The sequence below is a fragment of the Schistocerca cancellata genome, chromosome 5, assembly GCF_023864275.1.
Source record: "Schistocerca cancellata isolate TAMUIC-IGC-003103 chromosome 5, iqSchCanc2.1, whole genome shotgun sequence".
Lineage (NCBI taxonomy): Eukaryota > Metazoa > Arthropoda > Insecta > Orthoptera > Acrididae > Schistocerca > Schistocerca cancellata.
The window spans coordinates 384,912,825-384,934,389 of NC_064630.1; the positions used below are offsets into that span (position 1 = coordinate 384,912,825).

The 21,565-nt window shown below is 43.0% G+C and overlaps 1 protein-coding gene across 1 annotated transcript in view; it reads left to right on the forward strand.

Annotated features, from left to right (window-relative positions):
* The first annotated feature begins 18,179 nt into the window (after nucleotides 1–18,179).
* Nucleotides 18,180–21,565, forward strand: part of LOC126188557 (uncharacterized) — a 162,061-nt gene continuing 158,675 nt past the window's right edge. The window contains exon 1 of the mRNA XM_049930157.1: nucleotides 18,180–18,532. Within this exon, the coding sequence (XP_049786114.1) occupies nucleotides 18,180–18,532 (353 nt within the window). The remainder of the gene's footprint in view (nucleotides 18,533–21,565) is intronic.

Below are 21,565 nucleotides of genomic sequence, written 5' to 3' on the forward strand. Positions count from 1 at the left end.
CTGATGGCGCAGTGGGTACCGCACCTCCCTAGTAAGGAGGAGATCCCGGGCTCGAGTACTGCTATGGTACACATTTTCGCTCGTCGCCGGTGATTCCGCTTAATGTCCCGCTGCAGCTGACAGCAGTGTTCCCCCTTTAATTTACATATAATGTTTCGCAGCTGTAGATTCTGCGTGGTGCCTGTTCTTTTAGACAGACACTGCGCATTCATAAAGAAGTAATTCGCCTCTGAATATGAGTTTATCATGGTCAGCATTGTAGAGTGGTGATAAACATTTCTTTAATCACGGAAAGTGGAAAATCCTCATCCGGAAGAAATGACTACCACTGTCTTCCTGAGACCACATAATATTCTCCCCATATAACCAATCAAATGTTCCACTGCTGTTGCTCATAGCTCATGTGCTCACACTCCCTCGGCTCATTTCTCTATTTTTGTTTTAACGCTGAAACTTCTGTTCTTCATAAATATGTAATTGCTGGCATCCCTATGGATAAACGATGTGGCTCGTATGAATGACGTTCCTTGAAGCTATTGTTCGTTTATGAAGTTCCCATTTTATTACGCACTCTATCCCAATGTTGCCATGCTATTCCTTGTTTAAGTATGTCCTGTGTTTTGACTGTATATCAAGGGACACAGTGCGCTGTCGGCGTAAAGAAAAGCCAAATCAGCACCAAATCACCATAGGTTCAAATAGTAAGACGCTGCGGCAAGCAGGCATCTGGTCATAAAGGTATAGACGAAGTGGTTACTTGCAGCAATGTGCGTGACTTAAGCTGTGAGCTGGACATGAGGTTTGCATCTATGAACTGAAACAAACCTACGGCAGACGCTACATATTTTTGTGTCATCAAGTAATTCACGCCCTCTAGCAAATAGTAGGAACGAGGCTACTGTTATAGACTGAGCACAGTAGAAAACCCGTTCGACCAGGCCAACAGACTTTCTTCCCAGTCGTCAGTCATCATATTGGCATGTTCTCTGTCCTAAAAGGGACGTTTAAATTGATCCTTAGCTCTCGATTAGTCAACAAGTGGATCCTATGTGAAGACACCACTGCTGACAGGTAACGCGACCTATCTAATTTTGCCTTCCTATCATATTCAGACATTTATCAAATGATGAGCCATACCGAGATCGAAAACCAGGGAATAACCAAGATGAAACAAATACAAAAATATAGAACAGAAACAAAGTTCAGAAAACACAAGTAACAACATGAAGACGGATCTGAAGACAAAAGTCAGTAGATCAAATAAGAGAAAAACCAAACACATACAAAAAAAAGACAAAGCTAGGAAAATATGTATTTGCTCAAAAAGCAAAAAAGAACATAAAAAATATTAACGTGAAAAAATTAGATCCAAACAATAAAATAAAACAGAAAGACAAAAAGTAAAGACTACAGACAATAACCAAACTAAAATAACGAAAAAAAGACAACAGCGAATAAAAACAAGTGAAATAGAAATAAAATTAAATAAATAAAAAAATAAACAAACTAATCAAACCACAGACGAGAGGAGTACAGAAAAATATAACTAATACACAATATAAGAGAAAATAATTAAATAAAAACATAGATGGAAACAAATATAAGGAACAAATAATCTTCTTCTTCTACCTTAGTGCTTGTCTCGAGTGCTGGCAGGGTCCGCTGTTTTGGCTCTCTGTCGCCATTTTATCCAATGTTATACGTGATCGGGGTACAGGGCTGAGATGTTGAGAGCTTTGCTCTAAAGAGTGTCAAGCCATCGCTGTCTTGGTCGTCTGAATGGCTTTTTATCATTTACTCTCAAACTAACACGTCCTTGCCACTGTTTTTGTGGGCGGCTTTCTCTCATCTTGTCTGCTATTGGTGCTACTACATGTAATTTACGAACTTCATCATTTGTGACATGATTGTGCAGTGTTAATGCAGATTTCCATCTGAGCGTCAATCTTTCCATGACAGCAAGTCGTTATTTCACTTTTTCGTTGAAGGCCAGCATTCAGAATCATACAATGCACCTGAATAGCCCAAACAACCTTCCAGTCACAAAGTACTCCAGTCACAGATCGCCAACTGAGCCACGTGCTGCTCAGGCCGTTAGAGATCTCTATTAGCAGCAGTTGTCGAGCCTAGGTACTTAAAATCCTTCTTGTTGGGAGGTCAGCATCACTGATTGTGATGGCATCAGGGTCGTTTATAACTATGGTGACACCTACTTTTACGGGCTTGGACTTGACATTGCATATGAGTCTTATCTTCAGAGGCGTATAGCACACCAGAATATAGCAAAAAAGACGAAAAAACTGAAAAATTTTAACTATAAAAAATAAAGGAAAGGAAAACACCCAAAGACTTTGCTAACGGACGCTTATGCAAATGGCTCTCTGGTGACATACTGAATTGAATGATGGCTGTGGAAGAAATTTTCATCGTCAGTATTCTGGTGGCCAGAAGTGGAAAGATTTGAAAAGTTTCTTATGAAATTTATGTGTATCACATTTCTGATAGTGATTCAGTCTGTGTAATGTTAATGGTTCAAATGGCTCTGAGCAGTATGGGACTTAACATCTATGGTCATCAGTCCCCTAGAACTTAGAACTACTTAAACCTAACTAACGTAAGGACATCACACAACACCCAGTCATCACGAGGCAGAGAAAATCCCTGACCCCGCCGGGAATCGAACCCGGGAACCCGGGCGTGGGAAGCGAGAACGCTACCGCACGACCACGAGCTGCGGACTGTAATGTTAATATCGGTTGTCTGTTGTTGTTATTCGAGAGAAGAAGGCTACGTGTTGCCGTTGGGTTTCTCCACAGGTGTTCGATTATTGGTTCTTTCTGTTCAGAAAATGTAATTTGGGCTCATTTGTGCTCATAAATCAGCTAGTTAGTCTGACCACTGCGTGAATGACTCATTCAGGAGAGAACATTTCGACAGTGATTACAGTACAGGTGATTGTTCAGAGTTTTATAGCTGTACTGCTATATCGTAAGTTACTTTCATATATGAGGGAAAATCATTTACTCTTGGAAACCTATGTGCTAGGCAACGACAAAGCTCATTTTAAAACCTTCAATTAGTGTTGTGTAATAGTGATTCAAACGTATTTAGAGACGGTGTAATACTATTAAAGCTGCTCAAAGTCAACAATTGCATCGTGACCTCAGGTTATCATGGTATACCTTGTTCTCACAGAACAGACTCTAGAGCATTTTCATGTTCATGTTCATGTTCATATTCATTTTAATAAGAGGGCGGAGGAAAGAGTATAAATTCAAAAGCAGTCTTTTACCGAATCGATGGAAGATTGTACTGAGGCGCAGCAGAATTAGCAATAATTAACGGCTCGGAGCTATGCAGAGTGGTGAAATTCCAGTCTTAATTTCTCAATGGGCATCCACGAATAAAGCACTCGTCTTAATTTCACGATGGCTTGCTCCTTAGAAAAACACTTTGGAGATAAACAGCCAGCTATTTCCTTTCTCTTGAATCAGATCTTCCTGTCGTTACTCCCAGGGGAACTTCAAAAGAGAAGATCCGTTAAACAAAAGTTCTCAAACCCAGGCGTAGACCTATAGAAGCCTTGAGTTCTTCAAGAAAATACAGTAAAAATCTGGAAAATGTTGGCTTAAGTCATATCTCTAGTGTGAAAGACACTGATATGGAATAAGATAAAATTGAAAGATATATTCAAAGATAGCCTAGACGAGAATAGAGACGGCCTGTTTATTTCCGTGAAGAATTCGATGGCATCTAGTCAAGCTATTGAAAATATCGAATGCGAAGTAAGTAGGCTGCATGTAAGCATCGGAGGATCAGATGCGATGAACGAATGCTTTTGTACACCACGTCTTTGATGTAGTGGCAGAATAGTTGAAAGAAAACTTTGCGTTTATCGCAGGTTCAAATGGTTCAAATGGCTCTGAGAACTATGGGACTTAACATCTGTGGTCATCAGTCCCCTAGAACTTAGAACTACTTAAACCTAACTAACGTAAGGACATCACACAACACCCAGTCATCACGAGGCAGAGAAAATCCCTGACCCCGCCGGGAATCGAACCCGGGAACCCGGGCGTGGGAAGCGAGAACGCTACCGCACGACCACGAGCTGCGGACTGTAATGTTAATATCGGTTGTCTGTTGTTGTTATTCGAGAGAAGAAGGCTACGTGTTGCCGTTGGGTTTCTCCACAGGTGTTCGATTATTGGTTCTTTCTGTTCAGAAAATGTAATTTGGGCTCATTTGTGCTCATAAATCAGCTAGTTAGTCTGACCACTGCGTGAATGACTCATTCAGGAGAGAACATTTCGACAGTGATTACAGTACAGGTGATTGTTCAGAGTTTTATAGCTGTACTGCTATATCGTAAGTTACTTTCATATATGAGGGAAAATCATTTACTCTTGGAAACCTATGTGCTAGGCAACGACAAAGCTCATTTTAAAACCTTCAATTAGTGTTGTGTAATAGTGATTCAAACGTATTTAGAGACGGTGTAATACTATTAAAGCTGCTCAAAGTCAACAATTGCATCGTGACCTCAGGTTATCATGGTATACCTTGTTCTCACAGAACAGACTCTAGAGCATTTTCATGTTCATGTTCATGTTCATATTCATTTTAATAAGAGGGCGGAGGAAAGAGTATAAATTCAAAAGCAGTCTTTTACCGAATCGATGGAAGATTGTACTGAGGCGCAGCAGAATTAGCAATAATTAACGGCTCGGAGCTATGCAGAGTGGTGAAATTCCAGTCTTAATTTCTCAATGGGCATCCACGAATAAAGCACTCGTCTTAATTTCACGATGGCTTGCTCCTTAGAAAAACACTTTGGAGATAAACAGCCAGCTATTTCCTTTCTCTTGAATCAGATCTTCCTGTCGTTACTCCCAGGGGAACTTCAAAAGAGAAGATCCGTTAAACAAAAGTTCTCAAACCCAGGCGTAGACCTATAGAAGCCTTGAGTTCTTCAAGAAAATACAGTAAAAATCTGGAAAATGTTGGCTTAAGTCATATCTCTAGTGTGAAAGACACTGATATGGAATAAGATAAAATTGAAAGATATATTCAAAGATAGCCTAGACGAGAATAGAGACGGCCTGTTTATTTCCGTGAAGAATTCGATGGCATCTAGTCAAGCTATTGAAAATATCGAATGCGAAGTAAGTAGGCTGCATGTAAGCATCGGAGGATCAGATGCGATGAACGAATGCTTTTGTACACCACGTCTTTGATGTAGTGGCAGAATAGTTGAAAGAAAACTTTGCGTTTATCGCAGGTTCAAATGGTTCAAATGGCTCTGAGAACTATGGGACTTAACATCTGTGGTCATCAGTCCCCTAGAACTTAGAACTACTTAAACCTAACTAACCTGGACATCACACACATCCATGCCCGAGGCAGGATTCGTACCTGCGACCGTAGCAGTCGCGCAGTTCCGGAATGAGCGCCTAGAACCGCTAGACCACCGCGGCCGGCTTATCGCAGGTAAATTTCCTGATCTTGCTGTTGTAATAAGGAGAGATTTAAACTTGTCAGTTATAAAATGACACGGTATTAAATAGGGTGTGAGAGAATTGCTTCCCTTGAAGCTGCAGTTTATCGAAAATCAGTGGAGTAACGAAGCGTTCCAAGCGACTGGGAGAAGAAGTATATCGTCTCCGTTTTTCAAGGAGGGTTATCAGATAGTGTCTATTTCACTATGCCAGTATGTTGTAGGAATGTGGAAGGTGGTTTTTGCTTGCTTATTATGAAATGTTTGGATAACGAAAGTCTCCTCTGTAGGTATGAACATAGATTTTGCAAAATGGTGATCATGTGAAAATCAGCTCGCTGTATTCATGTATGGGCTTTAGAAAGTGGTAGATAACGGCGTCAGTATTGGTGCTGTGTTCCTTTACTTTCGAAAGCCATTCATTATAGATCCACCCTGTCGCCAAATGACCGAAAAAGAGTGCTTACGAATAATCGAATCAGCTTTGTGTCTGGATCAGAAACTTTCGAACAGAAAAAGCTCAAAACGACGCTTGTAACGGGGTGAAATCATGAAAAGTAAAAGTAACTGCTTAGTACCCCAACGGATTATTACAACTTCGATAACGTTCATGATGTAAGTACGCGTGATAGGGTGGTTAATGAGGGAAGCTCCATGAGACTGTTCACTGATAATTATTTAATACAGGGTGTTAAAAAAGAGTGTTCCATGTTTGAAGAGTTGGTAGCATAGACAAAAAAAAGTAGGTTCTACATTGCATTCTTTAAAATCTATGAGCACTTGTTCGTATTCGTTACTGTCAAACACAGCATTTTACTAGAAGCTCTTACTAACGACCTATAGAATGTAACAAGCAAATGAGTAAAGAAATGAGAACACATTATTTTGTTGCTGTGAAACAGTCGAGTTTCCAATGCATGCTATTACAGCTCGTGCACTCGCCATGAAGCTGGGGAGCGCACACTTGTCGGCTGAGCACCGCGTTTCGGCCATGGGCTGTGGGTCTATGGGCACACAGCTGCGGCTAGGGTGTGCCGGGCCGGCGGGACTCACGATAAATACGCCCCTCCCCCTCACCAAACTCAACGCCTTGCCCGCCATACATCGCGAATGCTCCGCTTTGTGCAGCGCCCACGGAAAATCAATGTGTCAATAAAAAGGTCCACACTACAGGTGTTAACTCTGTCGTATGTAATCGAGAGCTTGCGTGTATTTACGAGAGCTTGCGTGTATTTAAAGACGCAGTTAAGTATTATTAAACATGTGTGAAATATTAGCTCTCTGCCGGAGATGGCCGCTTGCACTCGTAAGACCTGCAGTGTCACGTGATGCCGCAGGGCCTGTGTATCTCGCTGGCTCCACAGGCTGGGGTGTAACGTCATGAAGAACAGCCGCTGCACTCCAAACCCCACCTCGCTTTAATCCTAATTTAATCTACAGGAAAGCAGTATAATTAATAACTGAAGACCACAAAAATGTAACAGCTTGTAACGAATGAGCCATCTGTGCGGCAGTGGCGAACAGAACAAATTAACAAGTAGCTTTGCACAACTACCAAAATATTTATTGTCTTTTTTTTGTCTTTTGCGGAGTTTTTTGCGAGAGAAGTGCACTTATATCAGGTGATACCTTGTTTTTTGCAGCGATGCTCAGCATAGTCTTCACTCAGGGTACTGAAACAATGTTTTTTTTTGTTTTTTATCCTCTTCATTGCAGAAAACAGCTGCTTAGAGAAATATGTTGACCCAAACATGCACATAGTCTCAGCTGCTTTCCTACTATGTATCCTGGGCAATGTTTCTCTCTTTACATTTTGATACATTGATAGAATTTCAAACAATTGTAACACCTGCCCTTTAACTACGTTGAATTTTGCGAGTCAGTTAGTTCTAATAATTTTCTAGGTGGCATATCACGTACAGCTGAAAAGGAAAATTGACAAATTGCAATTCCTTCTTTTATAAATCAGTTCTTCGAAGTGCTACACGACACTATTTGTTGTTGTTGTTGTTGTGGTCTTCAGTCCTGAGACTGGTTTGATGCAGCTCTCCATGCTACTCTATCCTGTGCAAGCTTCTTCATCTCCAGGTACCTACTGCAACCTACATCCTTCTGAATCTGCTTAGAGTATTCACCTCTTGGTCTCCATCTACGATTTTTACCCTCCACGCTGCCCTCCAATACTAAACTGGTGATCCCTTGATGCCTCAGAACATGTCCTACCAACCGATCCCTTCTTCTGGTCAAGTTGTGCCACAAACTTCTCTTCTCCCCAATCCTATTCAATACTTCCTCATTAGTTACACTCCTGGAAATGGAAAAAAGAACACATTGACACCGGTGTGTCAGACCCACCATACTTGCTCCGGACACTGCGAGAGGGCTGTACAAGCAATGATCACACGCACGGCACAGCGGACACACCAGGAACCGCGGTGTTGGCCGTCGAATGGCGCTAGCTGCGCAGCATTTGTGCACCGCCGCCGTCAGTGTCAGCCAGTTTGCCGTGGCATACGGAGTTCCATCGCAGTCTTTAACACTGGTAGCATGCTGCGACAGCGTGGACGTGAACCGTATGTGCAGTTGACGGACTTTGAGCGAGGGCGTATAGTGGGCATGCGGGAGGCCGGGTGGACGTACCGCTGAATTGCTCAACATGTGGGGCGTGAGGTCTCCACAGTACATCGATGTTGTCGCCAGTGGTCGGCGGAAGGTGCACGTGCCCGTCGACCTGGGACCGGACCGCAGCGACGCACGGATGCACGCCAAGACCGTAGGATCCTACGCAGTGCCGTAGGGGACCGCACCGCCACTTCCCAGCAAATTAGGGACACTGTTGCTCCTGGGGTATCGGCGAGGACCATTCGCAACCGTCTCCATGAAGCTGGGCTACGGTCCCGCACACCGTTAGGCCGTCTTCCGCTCACGCCCCAACATCGTGCAGCCCGCCTCCAGTGGTGTCGCGACAGGCGTGAATGGAGGGACGAATGGAGACGTGTCGTCTTCAGCGATGAGAGTCGCTTCTGCCTTGGTGCCAATGATGGTCGTATGGGTGTTTGGCGCCGTGCAGGTGAGCGCTACAATCAGGACTGCATACGACCGAGGCACACAGGGCCAACACCCGGCATCATGGTGTGGGGAGCGATCTCCTACACTGGCCGTACACCACTGGTGATCGTCGAGGGGCACTGAATAGTGCACGGTACATCCAAACCGTCATCAAACCCATCGTTCTACCACTCCTAGACCGGCAAGGGAACTTGCTGTTCCAACAGGACAATGCACGTCCGCATGTATCCCGTGCCACCCAACGTGCTCTAGAAGGTGTAAGTCAACTACCCTGGCCAGCAAGATCTCCGGATCTGTCCCCCATTGAGCATGTTTGGGACTGGATGAAGCGTCGTCTCACGCGGTTTGCACGTCCAGCACGAACGCTGGTCCAACTGAGGCGCCAGGTGGAAATGGCATGGCAAGCCGTTCCACAGGACTACATCCAGCATGTGTACGATCGTCTCTATGGGAGAATAGCAGCCTGCATTGCTGCGAAAGGTGGATATACACTGTACTAGTGCCGACATTGTGCATGCTCTGTTGCCTGTGTCTATGTGCCTGTGGTTCTGTCAGTGTGATCATGCGATGTATCTGACCCCAGGAATGTGTCAATAAAGTTTCCCCTTCCTGGGACAATGAATTCACGGTGTTCTTATTTCAGTTTCCAGGAGTGTATGTGATCTACCCATCTAATCTTCAGCATTCTTCTGTAGCACCACATTTCGAAAGCTTCTATTCTCTTCTTGTCCAAACTATTTATCGTCCATGTTTCACTTCCATACATTGCTACACTCCATACAAATACTTTCAGAAACGACTTCCTGACGCTTAAATCTATACTCGATGTTAACAAATTTCTCTTCTTCAGAAACGCTTTCCTTCCCATTGCCCGTCTACATTTTACATCCTCTCTACTTCGACCATCATCAGTTATTTTGCTCCCCAAATAGCAAAACTCCTTTACTACTTTAAGTGTCTCATTTCCTAATCTAATACCCTCAGCGTCACCCAACTTAATTCTACTACATTCAATTATCCTCGTTTTGCTTTTGTTGATGTTCATCTTATATCCTCCTTTCAATACACTGTCCATTCCATTCAACTGCTCTTCCAGGTCCTTTGCTGTCTCTGACAGAATTACAATGTCATCGGTGAACCTCAAAGTTTTTTTTTCTTCTCCATGGATTTTAATACCTACTCTAAATTTTTCTTTTCTTTCCTTTCATGCTTGCTCAATATACTGATTGAATAACATCGGGGAGAGGCTACAACCCTGTCTCACTCCCTTCCCAACCACTACTTCCCTTTCATGTCCCTCGACTCTTACAACTGCCATCTGGTTTTTGTACAAATTGTAAATAGCCTTTCGCTCCCTGTATTTTACCCCTGCCACCTTTAGAATTTGAAAGAGAGTATTCCAGTCAACATTGTCAAAAGCTTTCTCTAAGTCAATGCTTAGTCAAGACAATGCTTTCTCTAAGTCAATGCTAGAAACGTAGGTTTGCCTTTCCTTAATCTTTCTTCTAAGATAAGTTGTAAGGTCAGTATTGCCTCACGTGTTCCAGTGTTTCTACGGAACTAGCTGATAATCTATACGTTGATAGTTTACAAAGAAGACGTTAGCAGGAAATTTAGCGAATCACGGCGAGTGAAGAACGTAATATTTCGGTTCCCCATTGGCGTTTGAAATAAACTGAGCTTATCTATGAACGCCTTAAATTCGTCATGTATGTGTGCTATGGACAGATCTTTCCCCTTTATTAACACGTTCAATGTACGTAGGTGCGTCGTTATATCAGCCAGAAAAGCAAGGTCTGATATTCCTTTTAGGTTTCTGAGGCAAGGAATTTCTTCTTCTGCTGATCCACCGAACAGTGCAGAGGTACGGTGTATCTCCATACTCAGTTTCAACTTCTCGAAGAAACCCTTTGAACTGACGGTGGTTGAGATTGTGGCTTCGTACAATATTCACACATTTCATCACAATGTCCGCTATATGACGAAGTTCCACAGTTTCAGCACACATTGCGTCCTGATGAATGAAACATATATACTTCAGATGTTCTTCTCATAATTACTCTTCAGTTTATTTTTCAAGCGGGAGACAAAACTTTGCTGACGCCCAACAATTCGTGGCTCACCGTCTCTGGCCACAGAATGAAGGTTTTCGCACGGAAAGTTCATGCTGTCCACAGGCTGACATACGGTTTCGGAAACGTCGAGCCCTGTTGTCGTGTAATCTTATGGTACCATATCTATCAGCTCCTCCGTAACTTGTAACTGCATGTCCACACCGCGTACAAAAAATTAGAAAGTTGATCAAAATCTGATATATCCGTGTCCTCAACGAGTCCGAGAGAGAAAGGTATAGACTCTGTGCTTTATTCCAACGTCGAAGATTCGTCGGGGTACCGTTTGTTTTGAGAGACATACACCATCGAAAGTTGCTATTTCATTTGCAACTATGCATTCTGCCGCTGCTACCAGACATGATTTAACGAGAGAACCCAAAGGGAATAGTTTGCCAGACAGTGCTATGATGTTAACTACTCTGTAACGTGTACGAATTACAGCTTTATTTAGCGTTTCTTTGGCAGCATTCAGCTGAAATGAATAAACATATTACATTGTTACGGCAAGTTTTTAACAGTTCTCAAAAATTCCCAATCACAAAATTTCTTAATTTACATCATTCTGTGTGTCGCTTTTCTAATCGGAAACTCCTTGCGAGTGTACCCCGTATTCGATCGAAATATTCTGTCTGAAGGCCATTGTAATCTCGCTGCAAATCGCATTTTCTATGCAGAATAAGCGTTTTGTGGCGCACCGGCCACTCTGGACATTTGTCTCTACCACTGAAGAGATATGTTCCTTCTAATGAAGTAGGGAGTGGGCTGCCGCGACTAGAAATTTTTGTTGCTGTCATAAACAAACATCGACGAGAGCTAAATAGGGGGACACTCATGTGTTTACTTGTTCCCACAAAGTACTAGGGCACGCGACCTCAGCTCTCATCACCACCTCACCACTGAGCTGAGGCCGTAAGCGTTCCTGAGCGCTCCTGCTGGCGAGGAACTTGTTGGAACGGCCTGTTATAATGTAATCTGCTTGCTAATACGTATGACCTGCTCTTATGAGCTATCGCTAAAGGAATTGCTCAATATGCTGTTCATCCATAGTATGCCAGAGTCAGCTAGTCGCCAGAGAAGAAGGCTGAATAATTCTGCAGGCATACTAGGTATTTTTCAGCGTACAGCACGCGGGCTCGACCTTAAGAGAAGATTATATCTGTCTTACGACGTCTAGAATGAAAGTGCAAAGATAAAATTGCAATGTAAAAGCATTTCACTAACTTATCACAACACGAACTGATTCTATTACAACTAATATATGCACCGCACTTACCCATAACTGTGAATTAGGATTATAGTAACAACACTAATGACGGTTTATTACGTGTTGTATCCATGGAAAATAACAGGGGAATGTGTTCTCATTTGTTTACTGAGTTTTGGTTCACACTACCATCTCTCAAAGTATATAATACTTTTTTTGACACCCAGCATACAGGAAAGTCGCAACACCAGAAAATGGCAGTGCAGTGCAGTGCAGGAGGATCAGTGCTTGGCGTAGAAGCGGCTCTGAACTTATTGCGCATGAATAGACGGAAAATACATAATTAAAAAAATGGTTCAAATGGCTCTGAGCACTATGGGACTTAACTGCTGGGGTCATCAGTCCCCTAGAACTTAGAACTACTCAAACCTAACTAACCTAAGGACATCACACACATTCACGCCCGTGGCAAGATTCGAACCTGCGACCGTAGCGGTCGCGCGGTCCCAGACTGCAGCGCCTAGAACCGCTCGGTCATTACGGCCGGCCAAAGTAATAATAGATCGTAGAACAATCAACAGGTGTATTGCCGGTTTATAGTGCCCAATGGGCACAATATTTCGGAGATCAGACGCGTCTCCGTCGTTAGGTGCTTTGACGTACTGAGATCCTGGAACTTATATCCTCTCCTCCCGAGAACCGTTCCTGCCGCGGTCCACGTCCGAGTGCGCACGTCGGCAGCCGCGGAGGCGACTGCGTCGGCGTCAGTGGTGGCGGTCATCTTCAGCGTAGTTGAACAGGTCGCAGTGCAAACTACCGCCTGAAGCAGCCGAAGAAGTACGTCGTGAAACCTGTCGTGCTCTGACGAGAACTAAGACTACCGAGTCAGACATTACCAGCAGATAGAGGGCAGCCATTCCGGACCTGAGAGAGTGCCACGAGATTGTTGCCACACCCGTTGACAAAGGAAACGCTGCTATTGTCCTCTCCTACAAGGACTACATTGAGAAGATGCAAAGTCTGCCAGATGACAATTCCTAGAAGAAGATCAGCGCTGATCCTACCAGGAAGGTAGCGAACAAGACCAGCGCGCTTCTCAAGGACTCGGGGTTACCAGTGGTGGGCCATCAAGAAATTGTTACAATAAAGACCGGTACCGCCAAGATTTTATGGACTCTCCATCGTCCACAAAGATGGGGTGCTAGTACTCCCTACTGTTCGCAAAGTCAGAGCTAAAAAATAGATTTGCTGGCAAAGGCCAATATACAGGGTGTTACAAAAAGGTACCGCCAAACTTTCAGGAAACATTCCTCACACACAAAGAAAGAAAATATGTTATGTGGACATGTGTCCGGAAACGCTTACTTTCCATGTTAGAGCTCATTTTATTACTTCTCTTCAAATCACATTAATCATGGAATGGAAATACACAGCAACAGAACGTACCAGCGTGACTTCAAACACTTTGTTACAGGAAATGCTCCAAATGTCCTCCGTTAGCGAGGATACATGCATCCACCCTCCGTCGCATGGAATCCCTGATGCGCTGATGCAGCGCTGGAGAATGGCGTATTGTATCACAGCCGTCCACAATACGAGCACGAAGAGTCTCTACATTTGGTACCGGGGTTGCGTAGACAAGAGCTTTCAAATGCCCCCATAAATGAAAGTCAAGAGGGTTGAGGTCAGGAGAGCGTGGAGGCCATGGAATTGGTCCGCCTCTACTAATCCGTCGGTCACCGAATCTGTTGTTGAGAAGCGTACGAACACTTCGACTGAAATGTGTAGGAGCTCCATCGTGCATGAACCACATGTTGTGTCGTACTTGTAAAGGCACCGAAGTCAACATTACCTTCCTTCAATTGGGCCAACTGGCGGTGAATTGAGGAAGTACAGTACATATTGACAAGAGTAAAATGAGCTCTAACATGGAAATTAAGCGTTTTCGGACACATGTACACACAACATCTTTTCTTTATTTGTGTGTGAGGAATGTTTCCTGAAAGTTTGGCCGTACCTTTTTGTAAGACCCTATATTGATAGCTGAGTGGCTGTGAGGGGGGGGGGGGGTTGAGTAAGTTGCTCTTTTGCCATTCAGTTTTGGCAATACACAGGTGTAAACTGTTTGGCATGACACATGACATAGCTACAATACATACATGTACAGTATTTTTAAATTGCCTTTATTGGCGGTGGCCTGTGAAGCCGACCGATGTTTACTGGCTCTAGCTGGAAGCTCCCGTTCAGGATGTTCTGAACAAACTGTACGCACAGTAGCAACCATTGACGCAGAAAGATACAAAATCTAAAGTCAGAAGGAGTTAAACCTTACTATTTCTGTGATTTCTATTCTGGTGTGTAACTGCTTTTTCCACTTTACTTTCCACTCAGCACTGTGCATGATAACCATATCACGTGCAACTGATCGAGTGCGGATGTAGTCACTGCAAATAAAAGTTAGGAACAACTGTGCTTCCGGTCAGCAGGAACGATCAATTATCGATCTTTGGATGTATCAGCTCATGTGTCATGTAATTATATCGCACAGCCTAGACGAGGTAGACCTGACGATTGTGTTTAAGGAAGCTAAGGCATGGCATAGCAGATAAAAAACCCTCAATTCATTGGATAGCGATATGCACGTAAACAGATGGTGGTAGTATAACGTAGGCAAGGTATAAAAGAGCAGTGCGTTGGCTTAGCTGTCATTTGTACTCAGGTGATTTTAGTGAAAAGAGGTCTGATGTGACAATGTCATAGCACAAATAATTCAACCAGCTACTGTCATTAGCAGTTTTGTGTTACATTGTATCTATCTTTTCCTTTGAGGTCCATACAAGGAAATGGAGACATTTTATTTCCCATAGGTCAATTTTAAAATTATGTGAGTTACAAGTTTTGTTCTCACAGTACGATTTTGTTGGTCATTTTAGTTTTCTGGTAAATATGTGAATTCGTACACGCATGAAGACTGTTTAGCTCAGTATTTCTTTCAATATGTACCCACACGCAAAGATAGGTATTTAATTTCTCAATTGCATCGTCTATATAACCGTTAGAAGAAAAGTATACATGATGCAGCATCGAGTCTTCCATTTTAAGCTTTTAACATTTATGTCCGACTGGCTTTTAACTAATGAAAGGTTGGTTCTTCAACGGACTTTTCCAAGTGTCTATTGCCTGTGATAGATGGTCCGCCTCCTTCATAACGATCTAGACTTTCTTCGCAGCATACGAGCGATATTCGTAAAATATACCAGTAAACACGGAAGACTCTTGTCACAAAACGGTGCTACGCCGCTTGAGGATCTGAAAATAGCGAAGCCTGTGGAAGTATATTGCGGTAATTTCTAGAAACGGAAATGTTGCAGCTGTGCCAGGCTAATTCAGGCGGCTAAAGAAGCCAATTCGATTGCACTGACAAAGCGGCAACATTTTCGTTGCTACGAACTACCGCAGTATACTCCATCAGGCTTCGCTGTTTTGTTTTGGACCTTCAAGCGGCGTGCTGTGACGCGGAATTTTAGTTTGTGCCAAGGTTGCAAAAATATACCTGCAAACAATAGAAAATCAGTTGCGTAACATTTTACATTGACAGAAAAAAAATCACAACACCAAAAAGGAGTTGTGCATCATAAAGTTGGGAGGTGTGTTTCTACTTGTGAGAGGTGATGGCTATTCAAATTTGGCGGCAGTCGCATAAGAGTGGTGACGTCATTATCAACACGTCACTGAGTTTGAACGAGGTCGTATAATAGGGCTACGTGAAGCTGGATGTTTCTTCTACGATATTGCAGAAAGGCTTGGCAGGAATGTAGCCACTATACATGATTGCTGGCAGCAGTGGTCACGAGATGTACAGCCGGAAGAAGAAGGGCTCCGGACGGCCGCGTGGTACTACCGATAGGGAAGACCGTAGTGTTCGGCGTATGACTCTGGCGCATAGTTCTCTTCTGCAGCAGCAATTTGAGCCGCATTGGCACCATAGTGACACAACGAACTGTTACAAATCGTTTACTTCAAGGAAAGCTCTGACACACACGCCTTGTAGCGTGCGTTCCACAACACCCCAAACTCTAGCATTCGCGACTTCAGTGGTGTTAAGGGAGAGCTCATGTGAGGGCAGGATGGAGGTCTGTTGTGTTTCCTGATAAAAGCTGGTTCTGTCTCGATGCCAGTGATGGCCGTTTGCTGGTTATAAGGAGGTCAGTTAAGGGCCTGCACCCAACCTGTCTGCGTGCTAGAAACGCTGGGTCTTCACTTGGAGTTATGGCCTGTCATACGATTCCGTATGACAGCAGGAACACTCTCGTGATTATCCCGCGCACCTCGACGGGAAATTCGTACATCAGTTTGGTGTATAAGAAACTATCAGCCTCGATTGCGGTAATGAAGCCAACCTTTACCTAGGTTTCAGCCCAAATAATTGAGCCTTCTTCAGAAGATATAACTGAATCTATAATTTGTCTAATAGGGCATGGTCTACAAATAAAACTAAAACAGCCTGAGTAGGCGTATTCACATTTTAAAAATGCGGTACATAAGTACTAAGTCAACACCAAGACTTAAGCTCTGGCGTGCGCCTCGTCTCCATGGACGCCGTGCGGTGGGCCTCGGGAGCTCACGTGAAACTAAGTAGGACTAGATAACGCCCTGCAAAACATCATTGCGGGGAACACTGGCCATGTCTAACTGAGACCGTGACTGTCAAAGATAAAGGACCAACGCAGTTATATCTTAAAATAAATAACTTATAGAAAGGTTGGAAGTCTTAAACATAAGCCTCTGCACCAGGTTATGACTAAAATGTAACAAACTATGTATGGATTTATATGAGTGCGAACACACTACCCCGACTTACACTATTAGAATATATCGGCCTTTTTACAACGAATGCTGCATAACGCGCCCATAGTTATTAATGAAAGACGACATAGGACATAAAACAGCGAAACTGTAGTATGTAAACGCCATAATGCAATAATCTCGGTTAACCTGTACACAGATGGTCGAGTAGGTGTTTCTACCAGTTGATGTAGATATGCTTCTTATTGCTGACACGCCCTGAATGAAGAATATTATCAAGAGTAATTTTTTATCTTATTACTAAAAATAACGCGTGAGTAAACGAACAACGCCACTTCATCGCCATGTAATAGCAAATGACCAGCATAGGTCAAATTACGGTTTACGTGTAAAAGTATGGTAATTGCGTGAACGGACGTGCTGCTATTGGTTTTTTTTTCAACAGAATAACGCTCGCCCAAATATCGTTGCTTTAACTCACATGCTCTACAGAGTGTCAAGTTGCTTAGCCTGCTCGATCACTAGATGTGTCTCCAATCGAGCATGTATGGTACATCATCGGACGAGAACTCCAGCGTCATCCACAAACACCATTAACCATGTCTGAATTGACCCACGAAATGCTCCTGGCATGGAACTCCACGTTTGCGTGCTTGCATTCAACATTCTGGCGGTTACATCAGTTATTAATGTACCAGAATTTCCCATTTACAATGGTTTATCTCGCGCTTGCATTAACCTGTAATCTTACAATGTTAATCACTTAAATATGATACCTAGATAAATGTATTACCGAAATTTCATTACTCTACGTTCATTATTTTTTGTAGGTAGCACATTGTGCTCACGTGGGAGTGATCTAGATGGTTGCAAAACAATAAACTGGTAGACAAGATCGCAGGAATTCTTTTTATTCCGTGATCACCGGTTTCGGCGAAACTAAATCCGCCATCATCGGATGTTAGGACACATACGGGTTACAACATCAAGGCAAACAATGGTGATATTAATAGTTGCCTATAACATGCAGGCCTTACAAAATTGTCGTAAGTTGCACATAGGCGCCCAAGAGAGATGACATTATAAATGTTAAGTGTCTCCATCATATACAAGCGCAGTTTTTATCTTGCGATCTCTTTCCGACTTCATGAACACACCTCTCATATATTTGATTCAAGAATGACTGTCTTTATAACTTTTGTTTAGTTTGAAAATTTATGAGGTATGCAGTGAATCGATATAAGCGAGAGAAAAAACGACAGAAATTTGGGTTTATTAATATTTCCGGTATTACTATGGTTTTTAATATACGATGAGGATTTCAAATCACTGCCCTGCGCATGCTCAGTAAAGGCAAAGCGAGAAGGAACACGAGCGCTACTTTTCGACAAATCCTTCCAGCCCATGAAGAATTACTAGGTCTGACTTGAGACATGGGCAAAGGCGCAATTTTACTACTATTCTCGCCAAATTTCCTGCCGTTTCCCGCATGAGGGGGAAAGGTAATGTGTACGATGTCGCTTGGAGCACCTCCTTTAAGGCCTGGAGACTGAATGAGCGCCTCTTGCGGCACGTGGCCGCCGCAAGGCGTGGGGGCCCAAAGGCACTCTTTAGCGCATGCCGGCCGTGCCGGCGTTATCGCTGGTTTCACGGCGGCGACCACAGATACCCCCTCCCCCTCCCGCTGGTCTCAGTGGCCCCGCCCACGGAAGCCGGGCCTCCGCAATATCGACCTGGCGCTGCGCCGCGCTGGCTGTCCACCTGCGGCGGTAAACTTAGTCGCGCGGCAGTGGCACGCCTGCACGCCGCCAGGCTGGAGTTCCCCGAGTACCATCATGTCGGGTACGTCCGCAACCGGCTGTCTTTCGCTCGACGGCCACTGCACAAAGTACTTCGGCACGCGCGATGCAGTAATTGCACATCGCGACAATTGCCTGCCAAGCACAGCCGAACGATAGAGCCTAGTTTCACTCCAAATCGTAAATTCGTATTAAGCTTGTCAGTTCTGAAATAGTCATACACACGGTACGAAGCACGCTTGTAAGGCTTAGGCGTAAGATTTCGTTTGTATTCCACAATGGAAGTTTCTTATAATCTCGACACACGTTTTTGAACTTAAATCTCCATTATTATTTACTTGAGAAAATCCGTATATAATTAGTCTGACAGAGCCCTGTTTCATTATACACAGTATCCACTCTGCTACAGAAATGTGTTTCATGTGTTCACCTTTCGAAGATACGAATTTCTTATTATCGTTTGTACAGAGAGAGCCTCTTCTGAGTCACGTAATGCAGGAGGACCATATACAAAGTAGCAATTGGTGACAATAAAGACACGAGGCTTCAAACGTTGAAAATAAGAACTCTCTTTTACAGATGTGAGGAGGAATAAAAATTTCTAACAATATCATTATCTTTAAATGTGGACATAATATATGTCATTTGAAATCTTTATGACACTGGTTACATTGGAATTAGATTTTATCTTTACTTAACAAACATGTTTTTTGATATCTCCAGGTAATGTAATTACTAGCAGAAATTGTATATGACTCTAAATTTTAAGAATTTGTACGACATTTCATTTCCGTCCTATGATGACCTTTTTGGAGTTCGAAACAAATGTGATATATGAGATGTTATTTACGATATTTCCTTTCTTCTGTGAACACTGCATTTTTGTCAGATTGGGGGCAATCTCAAAGTGAAATTCTGTATGTACTAGCTCCTTCTTTTTAAATGAATTTTAACGAAAAAATAATAATAAAATCTTCCTTAAAGACATTGATGTCAGTTTTGACATGAGTAGAAAGACGGATTGCTTTTGACGCTGCTGAGAGGCACCTTATTACAAGGAAGAACTACGCAATTTTCTACGGTTTTCAACACATAAGAGAACTAAAGTAAATCTATTTTATAACAATTGTTGATATTAAAGTATTTCTTTGCTAGGGTTTCTCTTTACTTTATATGGGGGAATCATTATCAGCGAAATCGTGTCACAAAGTTACGTGTAATTTATAAGTGACGCAGTGCAATAAAATACAGAAGTTTTAATGTTAGTGTATTGCCCGTATACATACAATATCATTTTCTGTATAGTGACTGGTGTAGCACTGACGAAGATGTGGAAGACAACGTGATACTGAGCTCATAATGAAGTTGTCACAGGATCCACCTTCTTTAGGGTGAAGTTGTACCATTGTTATAATGTATTAAATTAACGTTACAGAAGCAACTAGGTTTGCATATAATCCTGTATGGATAAAGCTATGGTCCAAGGCACGCAGTTGCTGACAATCACTCTGACACACACACACACACACACACACACACACACAAACACACACACAGAAGAGTACTGTCATTGCTCACCAATGCACTCTGGAAGAAGTCAGAAAATCTCTACGAGCTAGCTTCATTTACCCCTCGAACTCATTCATTTGTTATGTGCAGCATACACCAACGCACCAGGAATTATACCCATCGCCAGGCTCTAAGGATTAACATAGTATAGATATAGATAACACAAATACACTATTACTCAACCCTTTTAAAGCAACTTTCTAAACTTCTCAGGCGAAGTTAGAAGGTACAGCCAGATGACGCTTCTTTGAAGAGAAAAGAGACATTTCAGAGTGATTGAAAGCTTCAACAGGAGCAATGAGCTTGGAGTTAGCGAGGGGTAGGTTATTCTTGTCACACGACACGTCTCCTGGTAGCGGTCTCACGTCGATCTTTATACTTGAACTGAGAAGGTTCTATACCTGGCAATTAAGAAGTACTGTCGGTGGTATGGAGGACGTATTATAGAACATCGCTCTGCCAGTCGATATCACGTATTACGGAGATGGTAAGGAGCTTAGAAGTAAGTGGTAGTGAGTGGTCTTCGTGCCACGGTTATGTGAATGATGGTGAATGCAACAGAAAAAATGCTTCAATTGATCTACGAAAGAAAAACATACAAAAATGTTCAAGAAAAGAAGCGTGTACAGCAAACCAAATCACCCAGTAACAAAATCAGTAGGAAGCTGAAGTGAAATAGCTGCAGAAAAAATTAAAATTCAGGGTAAAAGGAAAGCAGTGATAAGAATCGTTTATGAAATTGTTATTCTCAGTGAAACAAAAATGGCTCAAATGGCTCTAAGCACTATGGGACTTAACATCTGAGGTCATCAGTCCCCTAGATTTAGAACTACTTAAATCTAACTAACCTAAGGACATCACACACATCCATGCCCGAGGCATGATTCGAACCTGCGAACGTAGCAGCAGCGCGGTTCCGGACTGAAGCGCCTAGAACCGCTTTTTTTTTTTTTAAATCTCATTTTGTTCGCTTTCGTTCGTTGCATCTTCTCGGGGCAGAAGTCGTATGACACTCGTTTTAAGTTCGTCGTCGATCGGTTAACACAGTTTTTTTATTACAGAAGGCAACTAACCCTCTGAGCGAACACGCTGAGCTACTGTGCCGGCGACATGATGATGAGTAGGACAACACAACACCCAGTCCCTGAGTGGAGGAAATTTTAGCAGATGTCGGTTGGACAAAACACCCAGTCCCCAGCCGGGAATCGAAGCCGGGCCCTTAGGATTGACATTCCGTCGCGTTGACCACTCAGCTACCGTGGTCGGAACCGCTCGCCACAGCGGCTGGCGAAGAATTACACCGCCTGTTGAAAGTAATGAACAGTCTCCTGAAGACAGAATATGGATTGAGAGTAAACGATGAAAAACGAAACTATTGAGTAGTAGAGTAGTAGCAGAAATTAGATGAGGGATAAAATAATGTAATATAAAAATTGGAAATTACATAGAACATGAAATGAAGAAATTCTGACACATTGAAGGTAAAATGACGCTTGACGGTGGAAGG